Genomic DNA, 23453 nt, shown 5'->3' with positions numbered 1-23453 from the left:
AGTGAGTAACAAGAAAGAGAGTTTAGTATTCCCATCTGTGACATAAACCTTTTATGCAGTTAATTAACTTTTGGTGTGATATTTCTATCTCATAAATCATAGACAAAATGTGTTATCCCAGAAAAAGAGCACTTAATATTTCAATGTATCTGAAATCAGTGTTTTAACCTTCTCCCTAAGAGTATTTCTAAAATCTACCCTTTTTCTAGAGTCTAGTCTAGAAATGAATCTTTGGACGAATTTTCATGCAGTTAATTAAGTTTCATCTCAGACACAATAGACATTTTAGTTAAACATTTTCGAGTGATAAATTAAGTGTGGCATCTACTCTTACTATTCTTTTCCAAGGTTCAACACAAACTGACAGAGGGTGATGTCATCAGTGAGATGAGCAGGAAGGATATCAACTTAGCAGTCATTTACAAATTACAAGAATTTAAAAAGTAAGTCCACTTTCTTGATTTTGGCTCTGCAGGATTATACTTGAGAAATATATTTTTTTACTTTTAGTTGTCATGATGAAAGGTGCTTCCATCTCTAGCTAAGATATTCAAGTATTACTGTAGCCTGAGTTGTTCATAAAAGGAGCTCTTGATCTGATTTAATGATGTTTGCTTTTCTAACAGTTGAGGAGCCAAGACTGTGTTTGAAAGCATGTGCTACATTGATTGACTGTATGTTTACTTTCTTTACTTCTTCCAGTTAATAATATATACAAGTTGACCCATAACATGAATCTCTAATGACTTGAATGATCAAGGACAGGATCCATATATATATATATATATATATATATACATCAATTTCCCTCTGTTAAGTACTAAAGCTAGCTTTTGTACTTAACAGAGGTAAATTGATGTGTTTTCTGATCGTGAAGCTTTAATACCTTCAGCTAACTGGGGAGCTTTGAAACATTAAGCCTGGGTCAATAGTCCAGTGATCCACTGGCTCTCAGCCCCTGTGGCATCCCATAGTGGACAGACTTTTTTTAAGCTACCTGTGTACATGAATAGAATTGCACCATGGCTACTTAAAAACAAACCCAGCCCCCATATTTCTCCAGGCATGTACACAACATGTCAGAGCTCTTTATGCCTTCTCAGCTTAGCTATTAACATTGACAGCGTGACTCAGCCAGACTCGGCCATCGTCAGCATCATATAGGTTATTTTTGCACTGTTAGGTTTTAGCTTATTAGTGGGTACTTGAAAATACATAATCGTGCATGCTCTCATATGTTTGCTGTTTGTTTGTAGCAGATTGAAAGAAATAAATGATGACGAGCTGACGAACGAGGATTCTGTCGAGCTTGAGGACATTTTCCGTCTCCTGGCGGATTGTACGAAAGCATCCTCTGCGCCCAAGAACCTCAGTGCTCTTCAGAGAGCAATCCCCATCCAACCAGCTGACAGGTCTGTGACCCAAAGTGTCTTGATCAAATTACCTACCCAACAAGCTTTCCCTTGTTCTGTTCCTAAACCTCCCAACACCATAAACCCACATATGGAAATCACAAGGGCAGTACCCGACTCAGATTACTGGACTGAAGTGTTGTGAATTGTATAAATTATGTTTTATCTGGGATTTGCAGAGTTGCCTACCTCCTGGAGTTGGCTCTGCTGGCCTTGCAAGTGAAGCATCAGAAAGTAGCTGCCGACTGTTTGAAAGAGCTGAAGTCGGCGAGAGAGGCTGTGAGTGTCCGATATTCTCTTCAAACCTCCGGCAGTAGCATTGCTCACTGCTATAACTGTACATACTATAAACACTTGCAAATTTATGCATGGACTTTGACATCCCTCTTAAGTAGGCGCCTGACAATAGATTGGATTAATTAGCTGAGCTCATGCCTAAGACCTAAAGCGGTTGCTGCATTTTTTAGATTTTCCTCTGCAAAGATTTTGCCCTTTTTCTCTTCGGGAAATAAGGTGAAATGATAATATAATTGGCAAATTTGCATGTGCAAGATGTTTTGGCATAAATTCTGAATTAATAGTTTCTAGCATGTTTTTCTTTTCATGTACTGCCCTCATGCTGACGTCTGAAATCATATGTGTTTGTCTCTTTCAGAGTGTTGGCCAACGCGTAATAATGGAATGTATCAACAGTGAAATCAACCTCCTAAAGAAAAAGGCGAAGATAAATGACTATTCCAAAGCCAACATGGAGGTGCTTGATCATACATGAATTATCAGCCATGTGTTTCCACCCCACGTTATAATGCAGGCAGTGAACCCAATGGCAGAGGCTTGATTAATTGTCCAATAATATTTCTGTAATCTAATTATTTAAAGGCAGTCAATTCAAAAATACTTGGATAAGCGTCCCTGCTCATAGAAACAAGATGCACTTTATCAATCAGTTCCAGAATTTCAATTGTCGTAATATCACCTTACTAGATGCTAATGTTAGTTTATGTTTTTGATTTTTGGGGAGGGATGTAAGATCAGGATTATCAAATTTTATACCATAAAAGATTTTGGTATGAAAACTGTCACATTTACAAATTGACACTATCCAGTCCAACTCCAGTTTACCTGCCCAGTACATAGAAGTTCCCAGTACATCGAAGTGTTGTGTTATCACTGATGCTGGTTCTTATCTGTTGTTCTTACTCCACAGGCCTGGCTGAAGGAGATAGACAGGCTGGATCAGTTGCTGCAGAGTGCAGTGAGAGAGGGCTACGCTCAGGCTGTGCAGGTGGTTTGCACGACCCTGTGGAGATTTTGCCTGCCCCTCCTGCAGCACAATCTCAGGAAACACATCAGAACACCACTGCTCAATATCGCCCGAGTACTGGAAGACACACAAAGGTTCCCTTCTTCAAATTCATGTTACTTCATTGTCACGGCTTAATCTTACAGTGTTTGAAAAAGAAAAGATCTGCAGACATAAAGCTCCTGTTGTGTTGTTTATTTGCCAGTGACGTTTAGATCACAAGCTCTTCCTCAGACTTCTGATAATGAAACAGAGTTGCTATACAGATAATGTACATATAAGAAAAAACATGTTATCATACATATATAGGACTAATGATGGAGGAGGTATGTTATGCCCAGCTCATTTGAGAGGCCATCACATCCCCCCATAAAACAAAGACCCCCACTAATAGGGTCTTCGCAGACATCAACATGGTGCTCTAGAGAGTGCGTCTGCCATTACATTTTCCTGACCTTTAATATGGCGAACATCAAGTGTATATGGTTGAAGAAACAGCAAGCAAAGCCTAAGTCTCTGATTACCATTCTGCATACTTGACATGAATGTTAAGGGGTTATGATCTGTAGAAATAGTCCCTGGCGTTGATCGGGCCACATCAATTCAAGTGTCTCCTTCTTAAAACTGAATAGTTTAACTGGTTATGATTAAACTTGAAGAGTAACAGACATGATGTTCAGTGCCCCCTTTCCTGTCCTGCAAAAGGACAGCCCTAGCACCAATTTCGCTTGCATCCACCTGTATCTTAAAAGGTTGTTAAAAATCAGGATCAGGAGCAGAACAAATCATTTACCTCATCTTGTCAAACACAGCCTGACAGTAGGGAGACCAGACAAAGGGAGTCTTTTTACCCAATAGGTTAGTCAGTGGAGCAACCACTGTTGAAAAGTTGTGGCAAAAACTGCGGTAATCCCCCACTAACCCTAGGAACCACATTCATTTCTTTCTGCATGAGAGCATTGGATATTTATCAAAGACGTCCACCTTTGCCTGCAAAGGACAAACTTTAACCTGTCTTACAACCTTCCCCAGATAAGTTAGTCGTTTTGGCAAACTCACACTTTGCTAAACTGATTGTTAACTTTGCATCTGCCAACCGGTCAAACACTGCACTCAAGACACTGAACATGGGCTGTCCATGTGTCACTGAACACCACTGCATCATCCCAATAAGCTGCACACCCTGTCATACCAGCTAAATCCTTATTCACAAGGCGCTGAAATGTAGCTGGAGTGTTCCTCAGCCATGACAGAAGAGAAGAACAACCCGCATGGTGTGACAAAAGATGAAATATCTTTGGCTATTGCTGTTAATGGTACCTGCCAATAGCCTTTTACACCAAAGGTAGTAATAAAAGAAGTCAGTGCTTTCAGTACAGGCTTAGTCTTAATGAAGCGCAACGGGAAAGCCGCAGGATAGCGAGTACTGTTACATATGATTGTCAATACGTACTTGTTCCCAGTTTGAAGAGGACCAACACAATCAAGCAACAAATATTCAAATGGCTTCTCAGCCACTGGTATTGGATACAATGGAGCTGGATTAATCTGTTGATTGGGCTTTCCAGTCAACTGACAAGTGTTGCAAGTTTTACAATACCTTAATACATCTCTTTTAAGTTGAGGCCAAAAGAAATGACGCAGCACTTTGTCATAGGTTTCCTTTACCCCAAGATGGCCTGCCACACCATCATATGATGTGCTCAACACAAGGTCTCTAAACTTAGAAGGCACTACAACCTGAACAACACTGTGTACCTCCACACCATTAACTATCCTAGCCCACTTCCTTAACAGTAATCCATTTATTCAAAAAATAGCCACTAGGAGCAGTCTTGAGCTCAATCTCTGGACAGATAAATTCAAACAAGGGTTTCAGTGTGAGATCTGCCACTTGCTCTTTCATACATCCTTCTCTAGACAGTGATGGCAATGGAATAGGGAACAATTTTAACTGTTGCTTTCCCTCAGACTGGTCTTCTACCTGGGAAAATGAGATCTGCTCAGACACTTCAGACTGTTCTAACTTAGCCTTACTCCTCGCTCTTGTTACTGCACTGGAAGAAAACACTTTAGGGAGCTGCTTAGCACACTCATCTGGCTCCTTAGATACATGCAAAGGTGAATTCACATACAAGAGGTGGAAAATGTTTCCAAACCCTTGAACCAGCCAAGTAATTCCCTAGAATAATATCTATACCATTAACTGGCAGCTGGGGATGGACAGCCATTTCAACTTCTCCACAAATAAAAACAGAGAAAAAGTGCAATTGATGAGAGGGAACCCACAGGGGAACCAGACCAACACCCAGCACAGAAGATGTTCCACCTCTAGCAGTGTGGATTGTAATGTCTCACAATGAAACTCTCATTAGACCCAGTGTCCCGCAAAATCTTTACAGGTTTCTTATCCTTACCATCTAGAGACACAAACCAATCTGAGACAAAGGGTGCCCACATCTCAACATCTTTAGATGGACTAGTCTCCAGGCATGACATATCCTGGCTGGATCAAACCTTCCATCTGTCCCTGGAACATGCCTCACAGCTGGACGAGTGGGCTAATAGGTGCAACCTAGAGACTTATCAGACCTAAACCTGAAAGATTCCCTCTGCTGTCTATCTCTGTGGATATGGCCAACTACTGAGCCACTAGCATGTGTTAATACACACTCATCAACCATCACTGCAGCTGCTGATGTTGTCTTCACCTTTGTCTGATTGGCATAAGTAGCCAAATGAGCAGGCAATGAGCTCTTGAACTGTTCCAACATTGTTAAATCTTCATAAGGTTCAAGGGTTTTTAAGGTCCAAGGCTTTTATTGTCATATGCACAACAATTACATTAAGCAGTTACTGGCAATGAAATGCTTGAGTTCCAGCCCCCCCTTTAGACAGACAATAAAAATTTAATATGAAATAGAATATAAAAATACAAAAGTAGTGCAAATATTGTAAGGTGCAGCACCTGCATATATTGTATACATGTTTTTACAGTTATTACTTTCATGCTTTGTGTACAAACCATATATTTATTTAAATGTCTATATGATTTAGATCTCGATAAATGCTCTTATGATGACATTTAGTTATTTTTCAAAACCACATAAGTAGATGAATTTAGAATTCACATCTTCCTACTTTCATGATATATTACTCTATTGTCAAAGTGAATCTTTGTTTTACTTTCACAGTTCATTGCTGGAGATGCGCTGCCAAGTCCACTCAGAGCTTGCTGTGATAGAAGAGGAGGAGGGACGCCTTGAGGCCTCTTTGACTCACCTTCAGAAAACCATTATGCTGGATAACGGGACCCAAAGTCAACGCCTGTCGTCGGCTTTGCACCACACAGGGACACTCGACCAAACACCCTCCCAGACCGAGGATAAAGCCGCTAAGCTTCTGCAGCAGGTTTACCGTTTTGCTTCAAACAGTTTGATATTGTAAAATTTTAACAAGCTGCATTTGAAATCACAGGGACAATCAAAGGAGAAGAGGAATCTACTGTTGCATGATTTGTGGATGTTGAAATCAACTATAAATGCTATAGCTGATTTCAATGAGACATATATAAGTGTGAATATTATGCCTCATAAAATGATGATTATAACTTGTGTTCTCCTGCAGTTCTTGGGGCTGTAGTAGTGAGTACAGCAGAGGAGTGTAAGTTAACTGGGTGACAAATTGATTTTGACATCCTGTCCTTTCGCTTTCTTTCTCAGGCCAGGTACAAGCAACCCCAAGATAAGACAAACATTCGTCCCATTCTGGTTGCTGTTGGTTTCCTTTTGGGCAATGATGATTTCCACATTGTGCTGGGCGGAGAGAACTTCTCAAAAAGTAAAGATTTCTCCCGTTTACTTTAAAATTTCACAAAGACACAATGAAATTCTGTTAACTCATCTCTTATTTGCATGCACTTCTCTTCTCTCTTACTTTTCTGGAAGAATATACCCCAGATACCTGATGTGAGATAAATTCTGCCTGCAATAAGGTGTACATTTCTCCTTTATGCATCAATACTTAAGGGAACAATGAAAAAATCTCTTACAAAAGAACTGGCATCCTCAACTCAAATGTCTCTGAAGTGAATAACTGACCCCAAAGGCACAGCAATAGTGAAAATTTGTTAGCTCTTGCACATGAAGCTTTTGCACAGCAGCAGTAAAAAACGACACATAAGGCTGCAGATCAGGAGATACTATAAATTAATGAATATTCAAATTGTATCGTAGGTGTTCTTTGGCTTATAGGTGACCTTCATTCACATAATGTACCTGGAAGGCAGCCGTCTGCACTGAGTCATGAGCTGGTGTCTCAGGAGAGCAGATTACATGCAGATTATGAGTGAAAACTGAATGAATGTTACAAAGCTATATTGGTGTACACCGTCCCATATGCAAATGTGTTCCTTGGTCTCAAAGACTGGACGTAAAGTTTCTCTGTGTTGGAATTACACTTTGTTGCAAGGTTGTGTGTGATGTCTCTGAAGCTCCAATCCACTGTGTGCAGTGGATCATGGAGCAGGAGGGCTCCCGAGCTTGGGGAGAATGTTTGATCTCAGACTCTGTAGATGGATCTGAAAAATAATATGGGATATGGGTTTGTTTTTTATTATCCTAAATGTCTATTCAACTTGCACTGTAGTCAATACTCTTGTTTGAAAGAGGTAGGAATGTTCCATTGCATCTATTCAGTTGTATTTCCATATGCATGTTCATCATAAGGGTGCATTACGTAACTTCCCCAAGATTCATTCTCACTATGCATAAGAGTGTGCATTTTTTACAACCATGCTCTATAAATTATAAACAATCATTTCGGAATGAGAAGTTATGCATTACAAAAATAGTCATTCTGTTGCACGATAGCCTTAAACCTGAATTGATACATTTTCTATGAAAATGAAGTTTCTCCAATAGTATTAATGAAATGTGACTTCTTCATCTATTCTCTAGTTCCTGTCAGCAGTCTTGCATCAGGACCAGCGGCTCAGCTTTCTGCTAAGGCTCAGCATCACTCTGCATGTTTACAGAAGGTGGATGGATACCTGGCCAGACAAGCTGGTGACACTGGCAGCATAGAGAGGTATGTGTGTGTGTGTTTAAATATAAGCTATCTCGGTTGCTCACATACACATGGAATCTCCTCCACTCATTGTGTAAGTAGCCGAGGACGACTCTGCTGTCAGAGAAGAACCGTATGTTGCTGAACTGAATGTCCATTTCTTCTCTGATCATTCTTGCAATTCCAACCGCAGGGACCGCTGCACACAACTTGAGCCTTGGGATGGTTGGTTCAGGTTTTGGCTCAAGCTTGGCCTTCCCAATCACAAAGGCAACCTCTGCCTTGCCTTCACTATCAGTAGCTTTTAGATAAGCCACAGCAGCTATGGCTTGTGTTGAAGCATCACAGGAGATGCAGACCTCCTTATGCTGTGTGTCTGCAAGAGAGAAGGTAGTGTACGGTGTTGGGATTCTGATGTGTTCCAGGTGCTTTAGAGAGTCCCTCCACTCCTGCCATTCTCTGAGTTGTACTTCTGGAAGTGGTTCGTCCCATTCACAGATTCCCTTGGTAAGTTCCCTCAACAGGGTCCTGCGGAGGAAGTTCCTGTGGTCCCGTCACACCAGGAAGCAATGAAACATTTGTTGAATGTCTGCATGTCACTGCCACTGACTCTTCCCTGAAGCAGACAAGTCCCCCAACTAAGCTGTTATTCATGTTTGGGCCTGTGAGCAGCATGTCGTTCAAAGACACCCCTTGGAATTTGGCGCTCGAGTCGAATGCCACTCTTATCTTGCCTGGCTTCTGAGCATGGTATACGCCAAAGAAGGGAAGATACCAACATTCCTCGCCCTCTTTTAAAGGTGGAGCTGGCTCTGCATGACCCTTATCGAACAACCCCTGCATGATATCCATGTGTTTTTTCATTTCGGGCGTTTCCTTAGTGTGTGACACAGTGAGTTTAGGCGTGAGAATGCTTGTCCTTTTTTATTGGGAAGGCGACATCTTGGTGAGCGGAAGGGAAGTGGAGCTACCGAGCTGCTCGAATCATCCTGGTAGAATTATCTTTCCATGATCTTTTAGAAGGCTTGGTCCTCAAGAGAAGGTGCTTTTTGTCATTTTCACTGTGGTGAAAGACAGATTTCACCATTGAGTCAATGTCTACAACCTGTCCAGAACCATGCTTTTCTCATAGCTGGCCATGAGAATGGAACTGGTCCCTCACTTGGAAGCTGTTCTGGTAAGGAGAGAAGAGGCTTGGGCGGCCGTTCTCCAAGATTGTTGTTCTGAAGGCCTGCACTGATGTAGGACTGTGCATGTTTTGAGGGTGTATGGAGCTGCATTGTCTGTTGAGACGTTGAAGGCATCAAAAAAGGCAGACTTTGCCAAAGACCTATTACTTTACAGTTAAAAAGTGTGCACATCAGAAATGGCAGGCTCAGTGGTTGGGAGAGAACGGAGTCATCACATCTTTACAATTCCCCAAAGGAAAAGTTTATTATTCATGTCGCCACAAACAAACTAGCTGAGATCATATGCTGTAATGCTGCATGCTGCTGTGCTCTTGCAGCGACCTTGTATTTTAATAAGCAATCATCTATAATTTCTTCTCTGTTTTTTTTTTTTTTCTTGGCTGTTCAAGGATGAAGCTGTGGGCAACACTGGTGAAGACAGCCAGGAAAGAGGACATTTGGGATGTCTGCCGAGCTGCTTGTCGATTCTGTTTGCTTTATGATGATGGGAGATGGAAGAATTCCAAGGCTGACAGTAAGATAAAAAATGATCCTAAGACGGATGGTAATGTACCAGAAATATTCCTACGAGTGAATGAGTGTTTTATATTGGAATGATTTAAAGAGAAATTACAGTTTTTAAATATAACAGCTCGTTTAACTGCTTTTTGATTATTGGTAGGATTATTATTATTATAAAATTATCTTAGCTCGTTGTTTATGTGGAATTCAGATCCAAAGTAATATGATATCTGATTTACATGAGGTACACTTTGGTTGTAAGCATAGTTAGTGAAAAGTCACATAGGTGGTTGGAAAGTAGTAATGGTTGTACCAGTGATAAATTCAGGGGGAGAGAATTTCTTTTACTGTCACAGACTTTTATCATTTCTCTCCAGACTGCAGATGCTCGGAGGAGGAGAGCTGTGCAGAATCTGGTCACGGTTGCAGTGAAAGCCAAAACTCTGAGAAGGACTACTTGCGGCTTTTAGCTGAAATCTGCTTCATCAGTGCTGAGGTGTGTGTTTACTAAGAGAGTAAGGGCACAGCAGCCTGTAGCTCAATGTGGCCGTGCCTAACTGTTACTCCAATGGGACTCTTAATGTGAAGCTAGGATGTATCATTTGCATTGGCAATTACTGAGCAGAGCAGAGCAGAGCACTGACACACAGCAGAGCAAAAACCAAACAGCCACTGTTGTCAACAAGATGCAATTACACTGGTGCACTGTTTCATGTGAAAACAATTTAATCCAGTGCAGGATTAGCAGACCATATAACAAAAAATAAATCTGATATATTCAGTTAAAATTTATTTTTCAGTGTAAGTATACACTGTATATATGGATGTATTACTACATACATAGAGTGACACTTTCACAATAACAGGAGATCATGCACCTTATCCAGCCACTGTGCACTCATTGATGTTCTGCATACTTTGAAAGTTTTTTGAAAAACAATTTTTCAACATGTCTAAAAGTGATGATGATATGATTGTCATTGCTAAATGTTGGATGCATTATATCAGTGCATCTAAATAACAGTTATAAGTGTAGTCTCAAACGCTTCAGGAGGTGAAGCTGGTTGTCCATACATTTCCAGATTGTGCAGTTTTAAACCCAACATGTTTTAAGGTGAACATGCACATGTTCTGCTTTACCAGCTTTTTATTTCTTGTGTTTTTTCTAGTGAGATGCACATGATAACAACGAACTGTCTGAACCATTCGCAATCATAGGAATATTAATTTCGAGTTTTACTTACTGAAATATGAGATTAGAAACAAACACTGCTTACAGTAAACATTCATTGTAAGGGTTTTAACAAGACTGTGCGATACCTATATGTCTCAGTCTGAAAAGAAGAAAGGTTCCTCTTGTCGTTCCTGAGTTGTCTGCCAAAGTGACTAAAATGCTCACCAGTTGTTTCTTTTTGCTTTGATCTGCTACCGTTGATCTTCAGCAGCTCCACAGTAGCTGTCGTTCTCATAGTGGGAGGTCTTCTCTTCTCCTTATGAAGTTGTCAAACAGAAAGGCACCTTTAATTATGAATGACTGTGTGTTACCAGGCCACCGTCCAAAAGCTGTTAACTGAGGGTGTGCAGCTCAACAGCCCAGCTGTTCCCCCAAAGGAAAGAGGGGTTTATGTGTCTGAAGAGGACCCAGACTGGGTTATTTACAGGTGAAACACAATATGCACACCAACAAACACACGTTTTTACATCATAAACCATAAAAGATGATATGTCTGTTCTTGTAAATATTTTGTTAATGGGCTGTATGTTGCTGCATTCTTTGAATATCAAACATTTAATGCATTGTTTTGTATTTTATCTCAAAAGTGGAAATCAAATACTTTCACATTGTACTTGACAGTATTTAACAGTTATATATTTATTTTTTGTTTTGTTTAAAATGATGAAAGAATGCAGAAATCTGACAGAACAAGGACTAACTTTCAGTTATCCACTTTTAAACATTTTGTTTATTTTCAATTTCTAGTTAATGCCTCTACATTGTCAGCTGTGGGTGTTTGGGGCTGTATAATATAATTTTATATGTGCTATTTGCTCCTTTAATGAGGTAGTAAAAAGTCTAAGGCAGGGTTTTCCTTGCTGCCTTAACTATAACTTACCTTAGAACTGAGGATTGAGCCAGAGTATGGAGACAATTATGCTTCTAAAATGAGTACATGTGCGTAAGTAAATAGAAATGATCATAGGCAGTTATGGTAATGACACAATCTCTTGTGTCTTCATGCCTTAAAATCATAATTATACAGAGCAGATCTGAAACCATCTACTTATATGGTAAAAAACAAGCATTCGAACATCATCAATGATGTGATTATCTTTAAAGATAAAGACCAAGATGTTGTAGATGGAACTCCAAGATCAGACACTACATGTATTGTACTGTTTCTTCTCCATATCATAAGTCATGGTGGTTATCACACATATTTATTATAGGATTCAAATGTGGATATTCTTTATCAGCACCAAAAAAACCTACTTCATGCATTTTAAACAATGCTTTACATGTGTGACTCATTTCCCTGGATTGCAGTCAGAACTGACATATGACATTCAGCAGTGCGGCACACACTAGTGTGCTTTATCTGAAATGAACTGCACCTCCAGCACATCGCATTGTGCCAGCGGCAGGCTTTAAATTTGCCCTCAGGAGCTCAAACAAATTGCTCCCGAATGCCTCATTGAATATAACCTGCCTGACACTGTTAAGGTGAGGTTGCAGTTTTCCATTTCCATCATGCAGAGGAATCTGTCAGAGTGCCACTTTAGCAAATGCAATTACTGATGTAAAAAATCTTATGAAATATAGTAAGTATAATTTTTTTTTAATTCAATTACTTTTTCATCTTAAGTTCAATACAGACAATACCATGTGGCCACTTTGCTGCTGCATCTTCGTCTCTTCTAAACAAACACAGCTTTCTCTCCCCCTCTCACTCTCTATTGTTCTTCTCTACCTCTCTCACCCAGAGACTGGATCCAGGCTCTGTCCACCGACGCCACCTTTAACTTCTTACGGGCAGCAGAGATCGGATCGGCCATCGGGGAATCGTGGGTGGTTGCTAATGCGGCCGTTTACCTGTGGAACTACAGCAGACACTTGCTGGCCTCTGGAGAGTACCAGCACCTGCTTCCCTCCTTCCAGAATCTGGTGGAGATGCTCCAAAAGATGGAGTTGCTTGGGTAGGCTGGGTCTCTAAATTACTGTCATTCTGTAAGACTGAATAATTTGGGTGTGTGGCTGCTTCTCATTTTCTCAACCCACAGTGAAGAACTTTGTATATTACGTCATTCAGTTCAGGTGAAAATCATTACCCTTTCAGCAATAGCAGCAATATGTGCACTAGTCTTTAGGAAATCATTTAGGCACAGTGCCTAATTCACAGAATATGAGACAATATGAGGAAACACAGATATCCACATTTGTTGGAAGGGTTTATACTTTACTACTATCAAGCGAAACCTTGTATTGTTTTTCCAGAAAGTGTAAGTTTTCAGCCTTCTCTGTGTTGTGCATCTCAGGAATCGTTCCCTGGTTGTGCTTCTGTGTAATGCTGTGGCCCGGGGCTTGATCCAGCCTCTGTGTGGACCAGACAGTGTCGTGCCAACCTTGCCAGGTGACAAGGGCAAGAACAAAGCTGAGAAGGGCATGGAGAAGGCAGCTTCTGTTCCTGGGGTTCTTTCAGATCCTGCTGCCCTGCAGGATGTCCACAAGGCATTGGAGGTATGTCACTGTGTGTATGTAAGAGCGTGATCAGCACCAGACATGATTCCAAGAAAATGTCTGGAAAATTTGATCTGATTTGATCTAATCTCGGTTGACGTATATTAAAACAAACCTACTTTGCTCATTTGGGGTGGATAATGTAAGTTGCATTCTGGGATCAAATTAGGGACAATAAAGCTGTGGGTTCCAACTATAGCTGGACATTTTATGAGATTCACACATGGAGAACGTGGCAGGTGATGTCTGGGTCATACACATTTGCAAGATACAAAATATACATGATATACATACAATCCCATAAAAATATTTATAAAGAGTCGGGACTTTCAGTTGTGGAAGATTTGGTTACATTATTGTGGATCATACTTTGGCAATTGCATATGTGAACCACTGCCTTTGTGCCTGTGTCATTAACATGTGCATAAAACCTTCTTATATCACCATATGTTTGCATACAATTCTCTGACACCATACATTCAAATGAAATTAATCCATACATCCATCCATTATCTAGCCCGCTTATCCTTTTAAGGGTTGCAGGGGAGTTGGAGACAATCCCAGCTGATTTTAGGCAAGAGGTACAACAGGGTACAACAGGGACATGTTGATTTTAATAAAATCAGAACCAAGATTGAATAAAATGTCCAATGTCACAAGAAATGTACATACGGTAAACCCATTATCACTAATCTGCAGAACAAATTAATACACCTCTTAACTGGGGACTACAGCTCTTAATGTGATAAGACTTGAGGGACGATTGTGCAATCACTGATTTTTTACGAAACTTCTCAAGAGGATAAGAAATAATCAGTCTCCAAGAAGCGCTGATGAGGTCAGCGTTATAAACCTTCCTCCGGGGTTTAGAAAATTCCAAGGGTCATATAACATGCAATCATGGCAACTCAGTCACCAGCTTTTCTGGGGAATACATGTACTTTACCAAGTAATCAAAACATGTTTGGTTGTAAATCGTTGATGCAGGCGTGATTGACCCTCACTCCCAGACTGATTGCTCCTTTCTTTCACTGTCTGATCTTCCCATTGTGAGAACAGTGTCTGAAATCCCAACCACAAAGCTCATGCAGAGATAGGAGTTGAAAGAAGTGTGTGTGTGTGTGTGTGTAAGATCTCTTAAAGGAGAATCCTAACATCAGATCAGATCCTCACATTTCCATCCTTCATACAGACACACTGAAACATGCATGAAACAGTTTCCACCTTGTCAGCTCTTTAAAAGTTGGAAACTTATTGAACCACATTAAGCTTCTAAATATTATCTTTTGCAATCAAGAAACAGGATTTATCAGTTGTACTGTTTCATAGAAAAAAATGGAATAATATGATATCATGACACACGTTGAAGCATCCTAGGTGAAAAGTTGAAGGGTACATCCTTATATCCACATTACTCATTCATGTATATTTATTTATGAATATATATACACTCACATGCTACTCTCTTGAGTCTGATATCTCTCTTCTCTTTGCTGCAGTTGCCAATTAAAAGCTTACTTCCTGTCTCCTCTTCCATTCAAAGGCTGCACCATTAATATCAGCTCTTACTTAAGATGAAAGGCACTTTATCAGTGAATTATTAACTAAATTTCATCGTATCTGTTTCCTTTTTGAAGGGAAGATAAAATATGAGCCTCTCCGATACATTTTTTATAACTAGTCTACAATACAGCAGGGTCACATATACAGTGTCTGACTTGAAGTCTTACTTAATATGAATCTTCTGTGTGTAAGTCTGTCGTGTCTGCGACAGACAGGCTGGCAGAGGGCCTCGGGCAAGAGAAAGTAGCATGTGCAGTCAGTCTTACAGACTTGTATCATAATGTATAGTAATGGACAGAAACTTTTAAAAATATGATTTAATATTATGGATAATAATCATGACATACCTGAAATGTTAATGGCATGTTATACTTCTACAACCCCTCAAGCTGCCAAGTACTTCTATCTGATTGCTGTTTTCTACTCTTCCTTCTAGCTGTGTGACTACGCCCTTGACATATCCACCTGCAACATCCCAGGAGAGACGGTTCCCATTGCAGCAAGGAAACAGGTGGTGGCCACATGGGTGCAGATCAAGTGGTTGCTGCAACAGCAGATTAGTATAAAGGTTGATGACAAAGATCAGGTACCGTTCTCTGCGTCAGCCTCCAACTTCAAACTGTTTAGGGTCCTTATCAGCATTTGAAAGATATTGCACGGAAGTCACTACCCTGGCACACTATGCATTAGGCGATTCGAAATTTGAAAAGTAATGTAGCAAGGTATATATATGATAGTAGTGTGTAGTGGTTTACTGGTCCCCAAGTACTCTTTGGACAATTTTTACTTAAGTTGTTTTTAATTGCTTTGCTGCACTTCCTCAAAACAAAACATCCTTTTGGAGAACTGGTTAATGAATTGAAATTAAAACTATTCTCCAGTTTTTAACACAAGACATAAATCTACTGTATATTAGTATTTATCTTATGTCCAATATTCTCCCTGAGAATTCACTGACATATCCATCCTTGGTACAACAGCAGTGACAGATGAAATCCGTGGTCTCAGTGAGCGAGGTGTTGAAGCGAGGCACCACTGTGATTGACTTTTGCAAGCTCCACTGAGTTGCCATACACAATGATGAAACCTCACATTGTCAATTATGACAGTAACAAAGTTGAACAATGGTGCTCCTCCCACAATTCTCCCAACTTACATTCACACTCCTATAACACAGCTGTTTTCTCTACCCTCTCAGGAGGAGACCAGTGTGGTGTTTCCCTTCATATACACGTTTTCACTCCGTTAATAAGTCAACACCACAGAGGCACTGAATGTTCACTTTTGAATTGTATTTTATTTTAAATCTAACCTTTGCCACTGGGAAGAAGAGAAGAATGTTTTGAGTTTAAAGGGATAGTTTACCCAAAAATTAAAGTTCACTATGCTGATGAAGGGGTGGGTGAAGTGTTTGATATCTGTACTCACTTGAAATTATTGCATCGCTGTATTTGCTGTGAAACTGATGAAAAAGTGAAACAAAATCGGTTTCAAATAAGACAACAAAATAATTACAATATTACAAAATACTCCAAAGCTTCTTCAAAACGTTTATAAGCATTAACTTGTTTCACTTAAAGAGGCGGACATCTTGTGTGTTCTGTATCTACGATGAAAGTGCCTACTTGGGAATCTTTATATTGCAGTTAAAAGAATGAGAGATGTAGGGGGATGCTTGCTGCGACAACTGTGCAGCTCAGTGTCACAACATCATCATGTCATAATGCATCCTGTGTTGTGGTCTATTCACAGTTCTTGTATAATGTGCTTATGATATTGTAGGCTTATGGTGCCTGACATTTTTATTAATCTTTTTTATGCTGTAGGTGTTACTTACACTATCATGTCTCCTGACTGTACTGCTTCAGAGTGAGAGGAAGCATATATACCGTTTGTCAGTTAAACACACCATTTGATTAGTTGGCTTAATCCTATCACCATTTGTCACCTAAGAGTTTCCTGCCCTACATTAGTCCCTTTTGCCTGATGAGCTTTGAGTCGCAACCCAATGAGGTTTGTTTCTTGCCATGCAGATTAGGAAATGCAGCGTGCTGATATGAATGGGGTCTATCTCGAGCTGCAATCAATAAATCATCAACTCATTTTCTACACAATGGGAAGTCATACATTATCAACGAGGCTAGCCCTGCAATATTTGAGACACACGATTTGATAATCAGTCTAGAGGTTTATTTATAATTTATAAGCAAATAGTAATACATGTATATGTCTTTTTTATAATTTAACTTAAGGTATTGTATTCGTATATTCAGCCATTTACTGCACTGAAATACTCAGTATTCATTGTTCTCTCCCCCATTTGCAGTGTGTGAATGAAGGAGTGTCGGCGATGACGCGCGTGCTGGTCGGAGTGGAGATGCTCCAGTGCAATAGGAACCCAGGGCATATGGAGTTCTCCGTTCCCAGTCTCCAAACAGTATGTACTCCTCCACTCCTGTATTCCTACTGTAGCTGTGGACCAGATGGTAGCCACAGATGCCGAGATGACCCATGAGCTTTTCCGAGCCCATCCGCATCTCATTATGTGTCAATACCTTCAAATATAACCATAGCTCCCTCGAATCGCTTGTTTTGGTCGGATAAGGGATGACAGACGTTTCCTTGATATGATATGTGATGTGATTTATTTTCTTCTTGCTGAGAATTACTCACTCTGACATTCAAGGCCCTTTGGCACTTTTTCACACCTATATCTTTCACTCTGTCTCATCCATCCATCTCCCTTTGACCCCCCCTCCTCTCTTTCTCCTCATTTTCATTCGCTCCGTCCATTGCTTTTAACTTCTCCTTTTTTCATCGCTCCCTAAACTTTACTTTCTGTCTTATCCCTTCCTTTTCCTTTTCAAATGTTTCTTTCTTCACTTCTTTGCTGCCATGTTCTTCTGCCCCCTACTCTTTCCTCTACTCCCTTCCTCCCTGCCCATTGTTTGTTTTCCCATTGCTTGCCTTCACTTTTTTTCTTACTCTCCTACCCCTGTGCTTTCTTTTCTCTATTTACTTCCACTTCTGTCTTTTCCCTTGCCAATCCTTTCTTCATCTTTTCACATTTGTTTCATCACCTCTTGCCTTTCTCCTCTTCATTCATACTTCCTGTGTTCGCTCATCCCTGAATGTATTACTTAACTTCCCCCTGATTTTTCTCACTTTTCCCTCCCTCCCTATCCCCACCTCTCTCCCCCCACCATCCTTCTTTTCATATCTTTTCCCACCCTCTCTCTCATCATATCTTTTTCCTCTCACCATTTCCTCCTCTCTTTTCCCACACTCAATCTCCTCATCTTTTTGTGCTCCCTCCCATCCTCCTTCCTTTTCCCTCACCATCTAAATTTTTCCTCCCCTCCCCTTTCTCCTGTCTCCTCACCTCCAGCTGGTGAGCATGGCGTCAGAATGCAGCTGGACGGACGCAGTGGTTGAGTTGCAGGTGTGGTGCCAGCTGGCTGCCGTCTGTCACTATGCCAAGGACCACAGCTTGGTGTTGTGCTGCACCAAGAGCGCTCTGCGGCTGGAGGAAGCCGCAGCAAAGGGCATCAACACTATGCCCTGTGCTCTGTAAGTGTGTTTGGATGAGTACAGATCATTTAAAACAACCTGACAGTTTTAGAAGTACCTTGGTAGATCAGTCTTTTTTGTCTAATTTGTGAAAAGAAAGGACGAGAGAGACTGCATTTGAAATGGATGTGTGTGAAAAGCAGTTGACATTTTGCTTCCAAAGCTCTCTGAGGGGCAGGTGACATCTTGTGCATATTTAAGAGTACTGCAGTTGATAAAAATTTAAACTGCAAAGTTTGAATGAAGTAGCAAAGTCTCATGTTTCTCTATGTCAGTTTAACATTTTGGTTGATTCATTAATCAACTTGACAGGTAAATGACAGCTAATTAATATTATTTTACCCATAGTTATGACCTGACTTCAGTGAATGAGATGCTGAGCACTGCAGCCTGTTTGAGGGGTCTGAGTTTAGTCCATGAGTCCAATGGAGATCTACGCACTTACAGAGACGCCATGAAGGGGCTTCTTTCCAGTGTCAGGTGCACTTTCTAGTTCATTTATGTATTCCTTAAAAACATAATCTGTTCTTATTGCAGTTTTGTATCTGTTTCTGCCATTTCTCTTGTCCACAGCTTTGCAGAGAAGGCTGAGAATCCAACATTGTGTGTCACAGTCGCCAAACATTACTGGAACTCTTGCGTCCCCCTGTCACAGACTCCTGAAGAAAGACAGCAACTCCAGGATCCCTTGGAGGAGATCCTGAATGCTCTGGTCCATACCTCCACCAAACATGCAAAAGTATTATCTCTTATATCCACAATTTTACTGGCACATTCATCCATATAAATCCTGTGCTGTTGTCATCTGTGAGCAGATGAAAAAAAATCCTTTAAAAATAGTTTGTATTCTCCCAGGTCTTAATCAAAAAAATAATCCCATGGAAAAGGACATAGTTCCATGTATGTCATAAGGGGACAAAACCAATGACATCCTGTTGTAGTCAGCCAAGAGATCTGGCAGAAATGTCCCTCCCGATAGAGCATCAAAACCTGAAATGATATGTTTGATTGTATAATATTTAAATGTATATATTATTATTTTCCTAATTTAAAACTGGGATTACAGCAATTTTCACAACAGGTTTTGGGAGTTATAATCCACCGTTTAGGTATTTTTTCCTTCACTGCATTTGTCATTTAAGCACCTGGCTCAACTGTAGGAGAGTATACAAATACCGTTTTGCATTTTTGTGACGTTGAACAACTTAGTATTGTTAGTGTTGCAGCCTAACACATAAGAGGATCGCAGTAAAACAAAGGAAACCACAGAAACACAGAATCTTTCACAGCCCTTTTTTGAGCCCCAGTATCAAGTCTTTCCAAAAACGATTTTTAGCCATGCCAACTACTGTCAGGACAAAGATTCAGCCTAAAGTACTAGCAGCAAAATGAACTACTTTTGAGCGAGCAAAAAAAGAATTGATCGACAGACAGAACATGTCTTTTTTTCCTATTCCAATTTTTAATATTTCACGGTTTGGTTGCTATCACATAAAGTAAAATATATATATGGCAGGGTTATTAAACATGCTCTGTTATCTTTTGCTGATGATGAAATCGATTAAAATTCTTCTGGAGGGTACTAGAGGAGGTAGACTGTAGGTGCTCTAGAGAGTGAAAAAATATCTCATCGCTGCCTTTAGACAGCCAGGGGGATAAACAGTTGTTCAGCTGAAAAATAAGTTTGAAATCCATAATTAAAGGCAGCTTATGAGAGATTTCAGAATGATGCTTCTAACTTGACATTTTTCTCCAGCAGTGCAGTGATCCACGGTAAGCAGGGGAGAAACCTAATCTATCACATGCAGCGGTGTCTTGTATTAACAGACTTGATGTGAATTGTTTCTGTGTGGGTGTAAAAGGGTGTAAAGACTAGAAAGAACTTCCTAAGCCAGATAATTGAAGGCAGTAATGTTGCAGGCTCTGGATGTGGATGGGGAGTTACAGGGGGCAGGGTCATATACAGGGCAAGGTCAGAAAGCAATTTGTCTTGTAGATCAGTGAGCTTGGAGTACGACCATTTTTCAACCACCACCACTTTTCTATCCCTCTGCGAGACACTCAAGTTTAAATCTTTTCCCTCTTCCATTTCAGAAACAGGTCGTAATGAAAGGCATGCTCACCTTGACAACACGGCCTCCTGGGAGATCTAAACATGAAGGAATAGGTGAGCTATGAAAGAACAGAAAAGAACCTTTACCCTTTAGAAATGGCTTCCTGTTTGGTTTGAATTCCTTTTAAATCACTTTAGTGGGTTTGGTCTTTATTTCTACTGTAAATTACGGACAGTAAAAAAATATTGAGCACTCCTTTATCTTGGGAACTTTAAGCCCTAAGATTTGATCATTGGATTTCTACAATTTACATTGATACATAAATAATGGTAAAATTGCTCACATTACAATTCAGTCTTTTAATTTGTATTTTTCTGTATATGTGTCTCTATGAGTAGATGAAGAGGACCTAACCCTGAGAGCAGCCATTTACGGTTTGTTGCTCCACATCCATGCTGATAAACGTGACTGGAAAAGTGCTCTGCAGCTGCTGGACAAAGCTAAAAGAGACATGCCTCACACCAAACAGAGACTGTGAGCAAGAGGAAAAGCTATGACAAGATCTGTAAAAGGTAGAAAGACAGAAATACAAAAGGAAATCATGATGTCCTCTTGTGTCTTACCAGACCTCTGCTGAAAAGTTGCATACTGGTGAAAGCACGACTTGGGAAAAGTGTTGTGGTGGACATGCAGAAGCTTCAAGATGAAGGAGAGCAGTGCCATTCATTTATGTGGCATCAGGTGGCACTGTGTGCTGGCAATATAACCCAGCAGCTGACCTGCTACCAGAAATCCATCGCTTGTCTGCTGGTAATGCCTCTTTTCTACCACCATTTTTATATCACTGCCAAAAGCTGCTTCATCAGCAGATGAATGCAGATAGATCATGTTGGAATCTGTCATCGGAGTAGAGTTGTGGTAATTAAATCCATCATTTTATGGATTATGACAGATTATGTGAAGCCCTTTTCACTTTAAGGACACACAAGACTGAACATGAGGCTCAAGCACCATCTTGTGGAGCCACAATGTCATTACAACAAAATGATTGCATGAGAGTGAAAATACTAATCCTTGTTAACTCCTCAACTGGGGCTAAGTCATGTTTGGTTTGAGCTTTATAATATTAGAAGTTAGGTTTAGGTTTGGTGGCATCTGAGACATGATTCAGAGCACCCCAAGCTTCAGGATACAGAGCCCCTAACTAATAGTTATCGAAAATACTACATACAAGGTAAACCTTAAAAACTACTTTGACAGATTTTTGTGTTTCTGATGCAGAGCTCAGAGACTCAGTGGCAGAAGGTCAACCTTTTACTCGAGTTTGGAGAGTGGCTGTACTGTCACAACTTTCCCAAAGCCAATGCCCAACACCAGGTTGAGTGGGCCATAGATATCCTGCTACACCTGGAACCCGAACAGGCAGAAGGAGCAGGTAGGATTCATCTTGTTCACTGTATCATGAATGGCTTAACATGAAGTTAGATTTGTTAAGTATACGATATTATGTGCACTATAAGAAAGAGATTCCCCTCAAGGCATGCATGTGGGCCTGAAACACAGAAACTCAGGTGTCCTCCTCCACATGGGTTCAGCTTTTTTGTGGTTGCTCTTTAATTTAGAGAATCCTTGATTTGTTTACACTGTATTTGTCAAAAGGGAATATCAGTGATTGTTGTTTCTTTTATTTCAAACTGTTCCCTGTGTCAACAAGACAAAGAGTGGACAAATAGCACAGCACTCTGTTTTCAGTCTTGTGCTACGAGCTCATTAAAATCCTCTACGAGACACATTTAACATCCACGTTAAACAAAAAATAAAAATGAATTACAGAGATACTGTTTGTGTTTTAATGGCTTTCTTTCTAGTTGCTAAGTATTTTTAACAATCCATGTTGTCTGTATTAGTCTTGTTGCCTGTTAAATCATTTGTCGCTCTGAATGTTATGTGTACATCCTTCCTCTAGACAACAAGTCCAAAACAAAGGCTCTGAGTAAAGTGGAACATGAGCCTCTGTTTGAAGCTGAGGGCCCATTCACGCAAAATCTGTCCAATCTGAAGGAAGTACGACGGCTGGACGGTTTGGTGAAAGCACACACTCTGCTTGCTGTCATGACAGACAGGACATCACCTGAGCACCAGCTTAACCTGCTCAGAGCCTACACCTTTGTGCTTCAGATATGGAAGGTATAGTCTCCTATCAATCAAATATGACAATGTGGGCGAAGCTGTCTCGAAATGCAGGCTTTATTTGAGTTGAGTATTGAATGTGCATTGCATTTATTTTACTGCAGGTTTCCATGGCTGTGGTTTCTGAGATTTCCAGTGATATGGCAAAGAGTCAGCCACACCAGCCTTCTCCCTCTATTGGATCCAAAAAGGGCAAAGACAAGGGCAAGAGCAAGACAGATGTAAAAGAAGTAGGTCACGCAGCTCAGATCCAGATGATTTACACTTTACACACAGAGCAAGTGACATACAAAAGTAGGTCGTAACTTTTGATGAATAATGCAGCTAGTTGATTCTAGTTGTAAGCCATTGTTTACCCTCTCTGTCTTTATGATAAAAATCATATTACATTTTTTATAAATGACATTCATGAAGATTACTTGCCCAGCTTGTTCAGGAGCATAGGCAAAAAAAAGAAGTTAGGTCCACAAAGTAAACATTTAAATAAACTTAGTCATCATATTTGTATTGATCCTAAATTTCCCTCAGGATCAACAAAGCATCTATCTATCTTATAACAATAACTCAACACAAGAAAACAGAGACATAATGAACCTGTTAACATTTGTGTAGTGTGAATGTTGGGTGTGAGGAAAATTAAGAAGCTGCTGAAGATTAACTACAATATAAACAAAGGTCTTAACACATGCACAGACCTAATCAAGCAAAGCTGGGGAGAGAGAGACGGCCATTTTGAAACCACACAGGTTATATAGGCTCCAAACTGGTGAGGCCAATTCTTCGATGAGGTGGGAGGGGCTAGGCAATCAGGAAGGTCCTGAAATTGTGACAGACCATAACAATCACTGTTATGCAGTTTTAGATTCC

General features: G+C 40.3%; 1 protein-coding gene across 5 annotated transcripts in view; it reads left to right on the top strand.

Annotated features, from left to right (window-relative positions):
* Positions 1 to 23453, top strand: part of LOC109630510 (cilia- and flagella-associated protein 46) — a 48312-nt gene that overhangs the window by 5909 nt on the left and 18950 nt on the right. For 4 of the 5 annotated variants that reach the window (XM_069538962.1, XM_069538964.1, XM_069538961.1 and 1 more), the window contains exons 7-30: positions 349 to 443; positions 1257 to 1412; positions 1592 to 1691; positions 2068 to 2166; positions 2620 to 2810; positions 5910 to 6126; positions 6438 to 6555; positions 7674 to 7803; positions 9362 to 9486; positions 9851 to 9969; positions 11022 to 11134; positions 12456 to 12668; positions 13008 to 13209; positions 15209 to 15358; positions 17099 to 17209; positions 18161 to 18342; positions 18691 to 18822; positions 18916 to 19081; positions 20437 to 20509; positions 20795 to 20930; positions 21023 to 21206; positions 21678 to 21831; positions 22363 to 22583; positions 22691 to 22816. In XM_069538962.1, coding sequence (XP_069395063.1) covers positions 349 to 443; positions 1257 to 1412; positions 1592 to 1691; positions 2068 to 2166; positions 2620 to 2810; positions 5910 to 6126; positions 6438 to 6555; positions 7674 to 7803; positions 9362 to 9486; positions 9851 to 9969; positions 11022 to 11134; positions 12456 to 12668; positions 13008 to 13209; positions 15209 to 15358; positions 17099 to 17209; positions 18161 to 18342; positions 18691 to 18822; positions 18916 to 19081; positions 20437 to 20509; positions 20795 to 20930; positions 21023 to 21206; positions 21678 to 21831; positions 22363 to 22583; positions 22691 to 22816 — 3513 coding nt within the window. The remainder of the gene's footprint in view (positions 1 to 348; positions 444 to 1256; positions 1413 to 1591; positions 1692 to 2067; positions 2167 to 2619; positions 2811 to 5909; positions 6127 to 6437; positions 6556 to 7673; positions 7804 to 9361; positions 9487 to 9850; positions 9970 to 11021; positions 11135 to 12455; positions 12669 to 13007; positions 13210 to 15208; positions 15359 to 17098; positions 17210 to 18160; positions 18343 to 18690; positions 18823 to 18915; positions 19082 to 20436; positions 20510 to 20794; positions 20931 to 21022; positions 21207 to 21677; positions 21832 to 22362; positions 22584 to 22690; positions 22817 to 23453) is intronic. The other variant, XM_069538963.1, reaches the window with a different exon arrangement.

This window comes from Paralichthys olivaceus, chromosome 14 (assembly GCF_024713975.1).
Source record: "Paralichthys olivaceus isolate ysfri-2021 chromosome 14, ASM2471397v2, whole genome shotgun sequence".
NCBI classification, from domain to species: Eukaryota; Metazoa; Chordata; class Actinopteri; order Pleuronectiformes; family Paralichthyidae; genus Paralichthys; species Paralichthys olivaceus.
The sequence above is the reverse complement of the archived record's forward strand: the minus strand, read 5'-3'. Positions and strand labels throughout refer to the sequence as shown.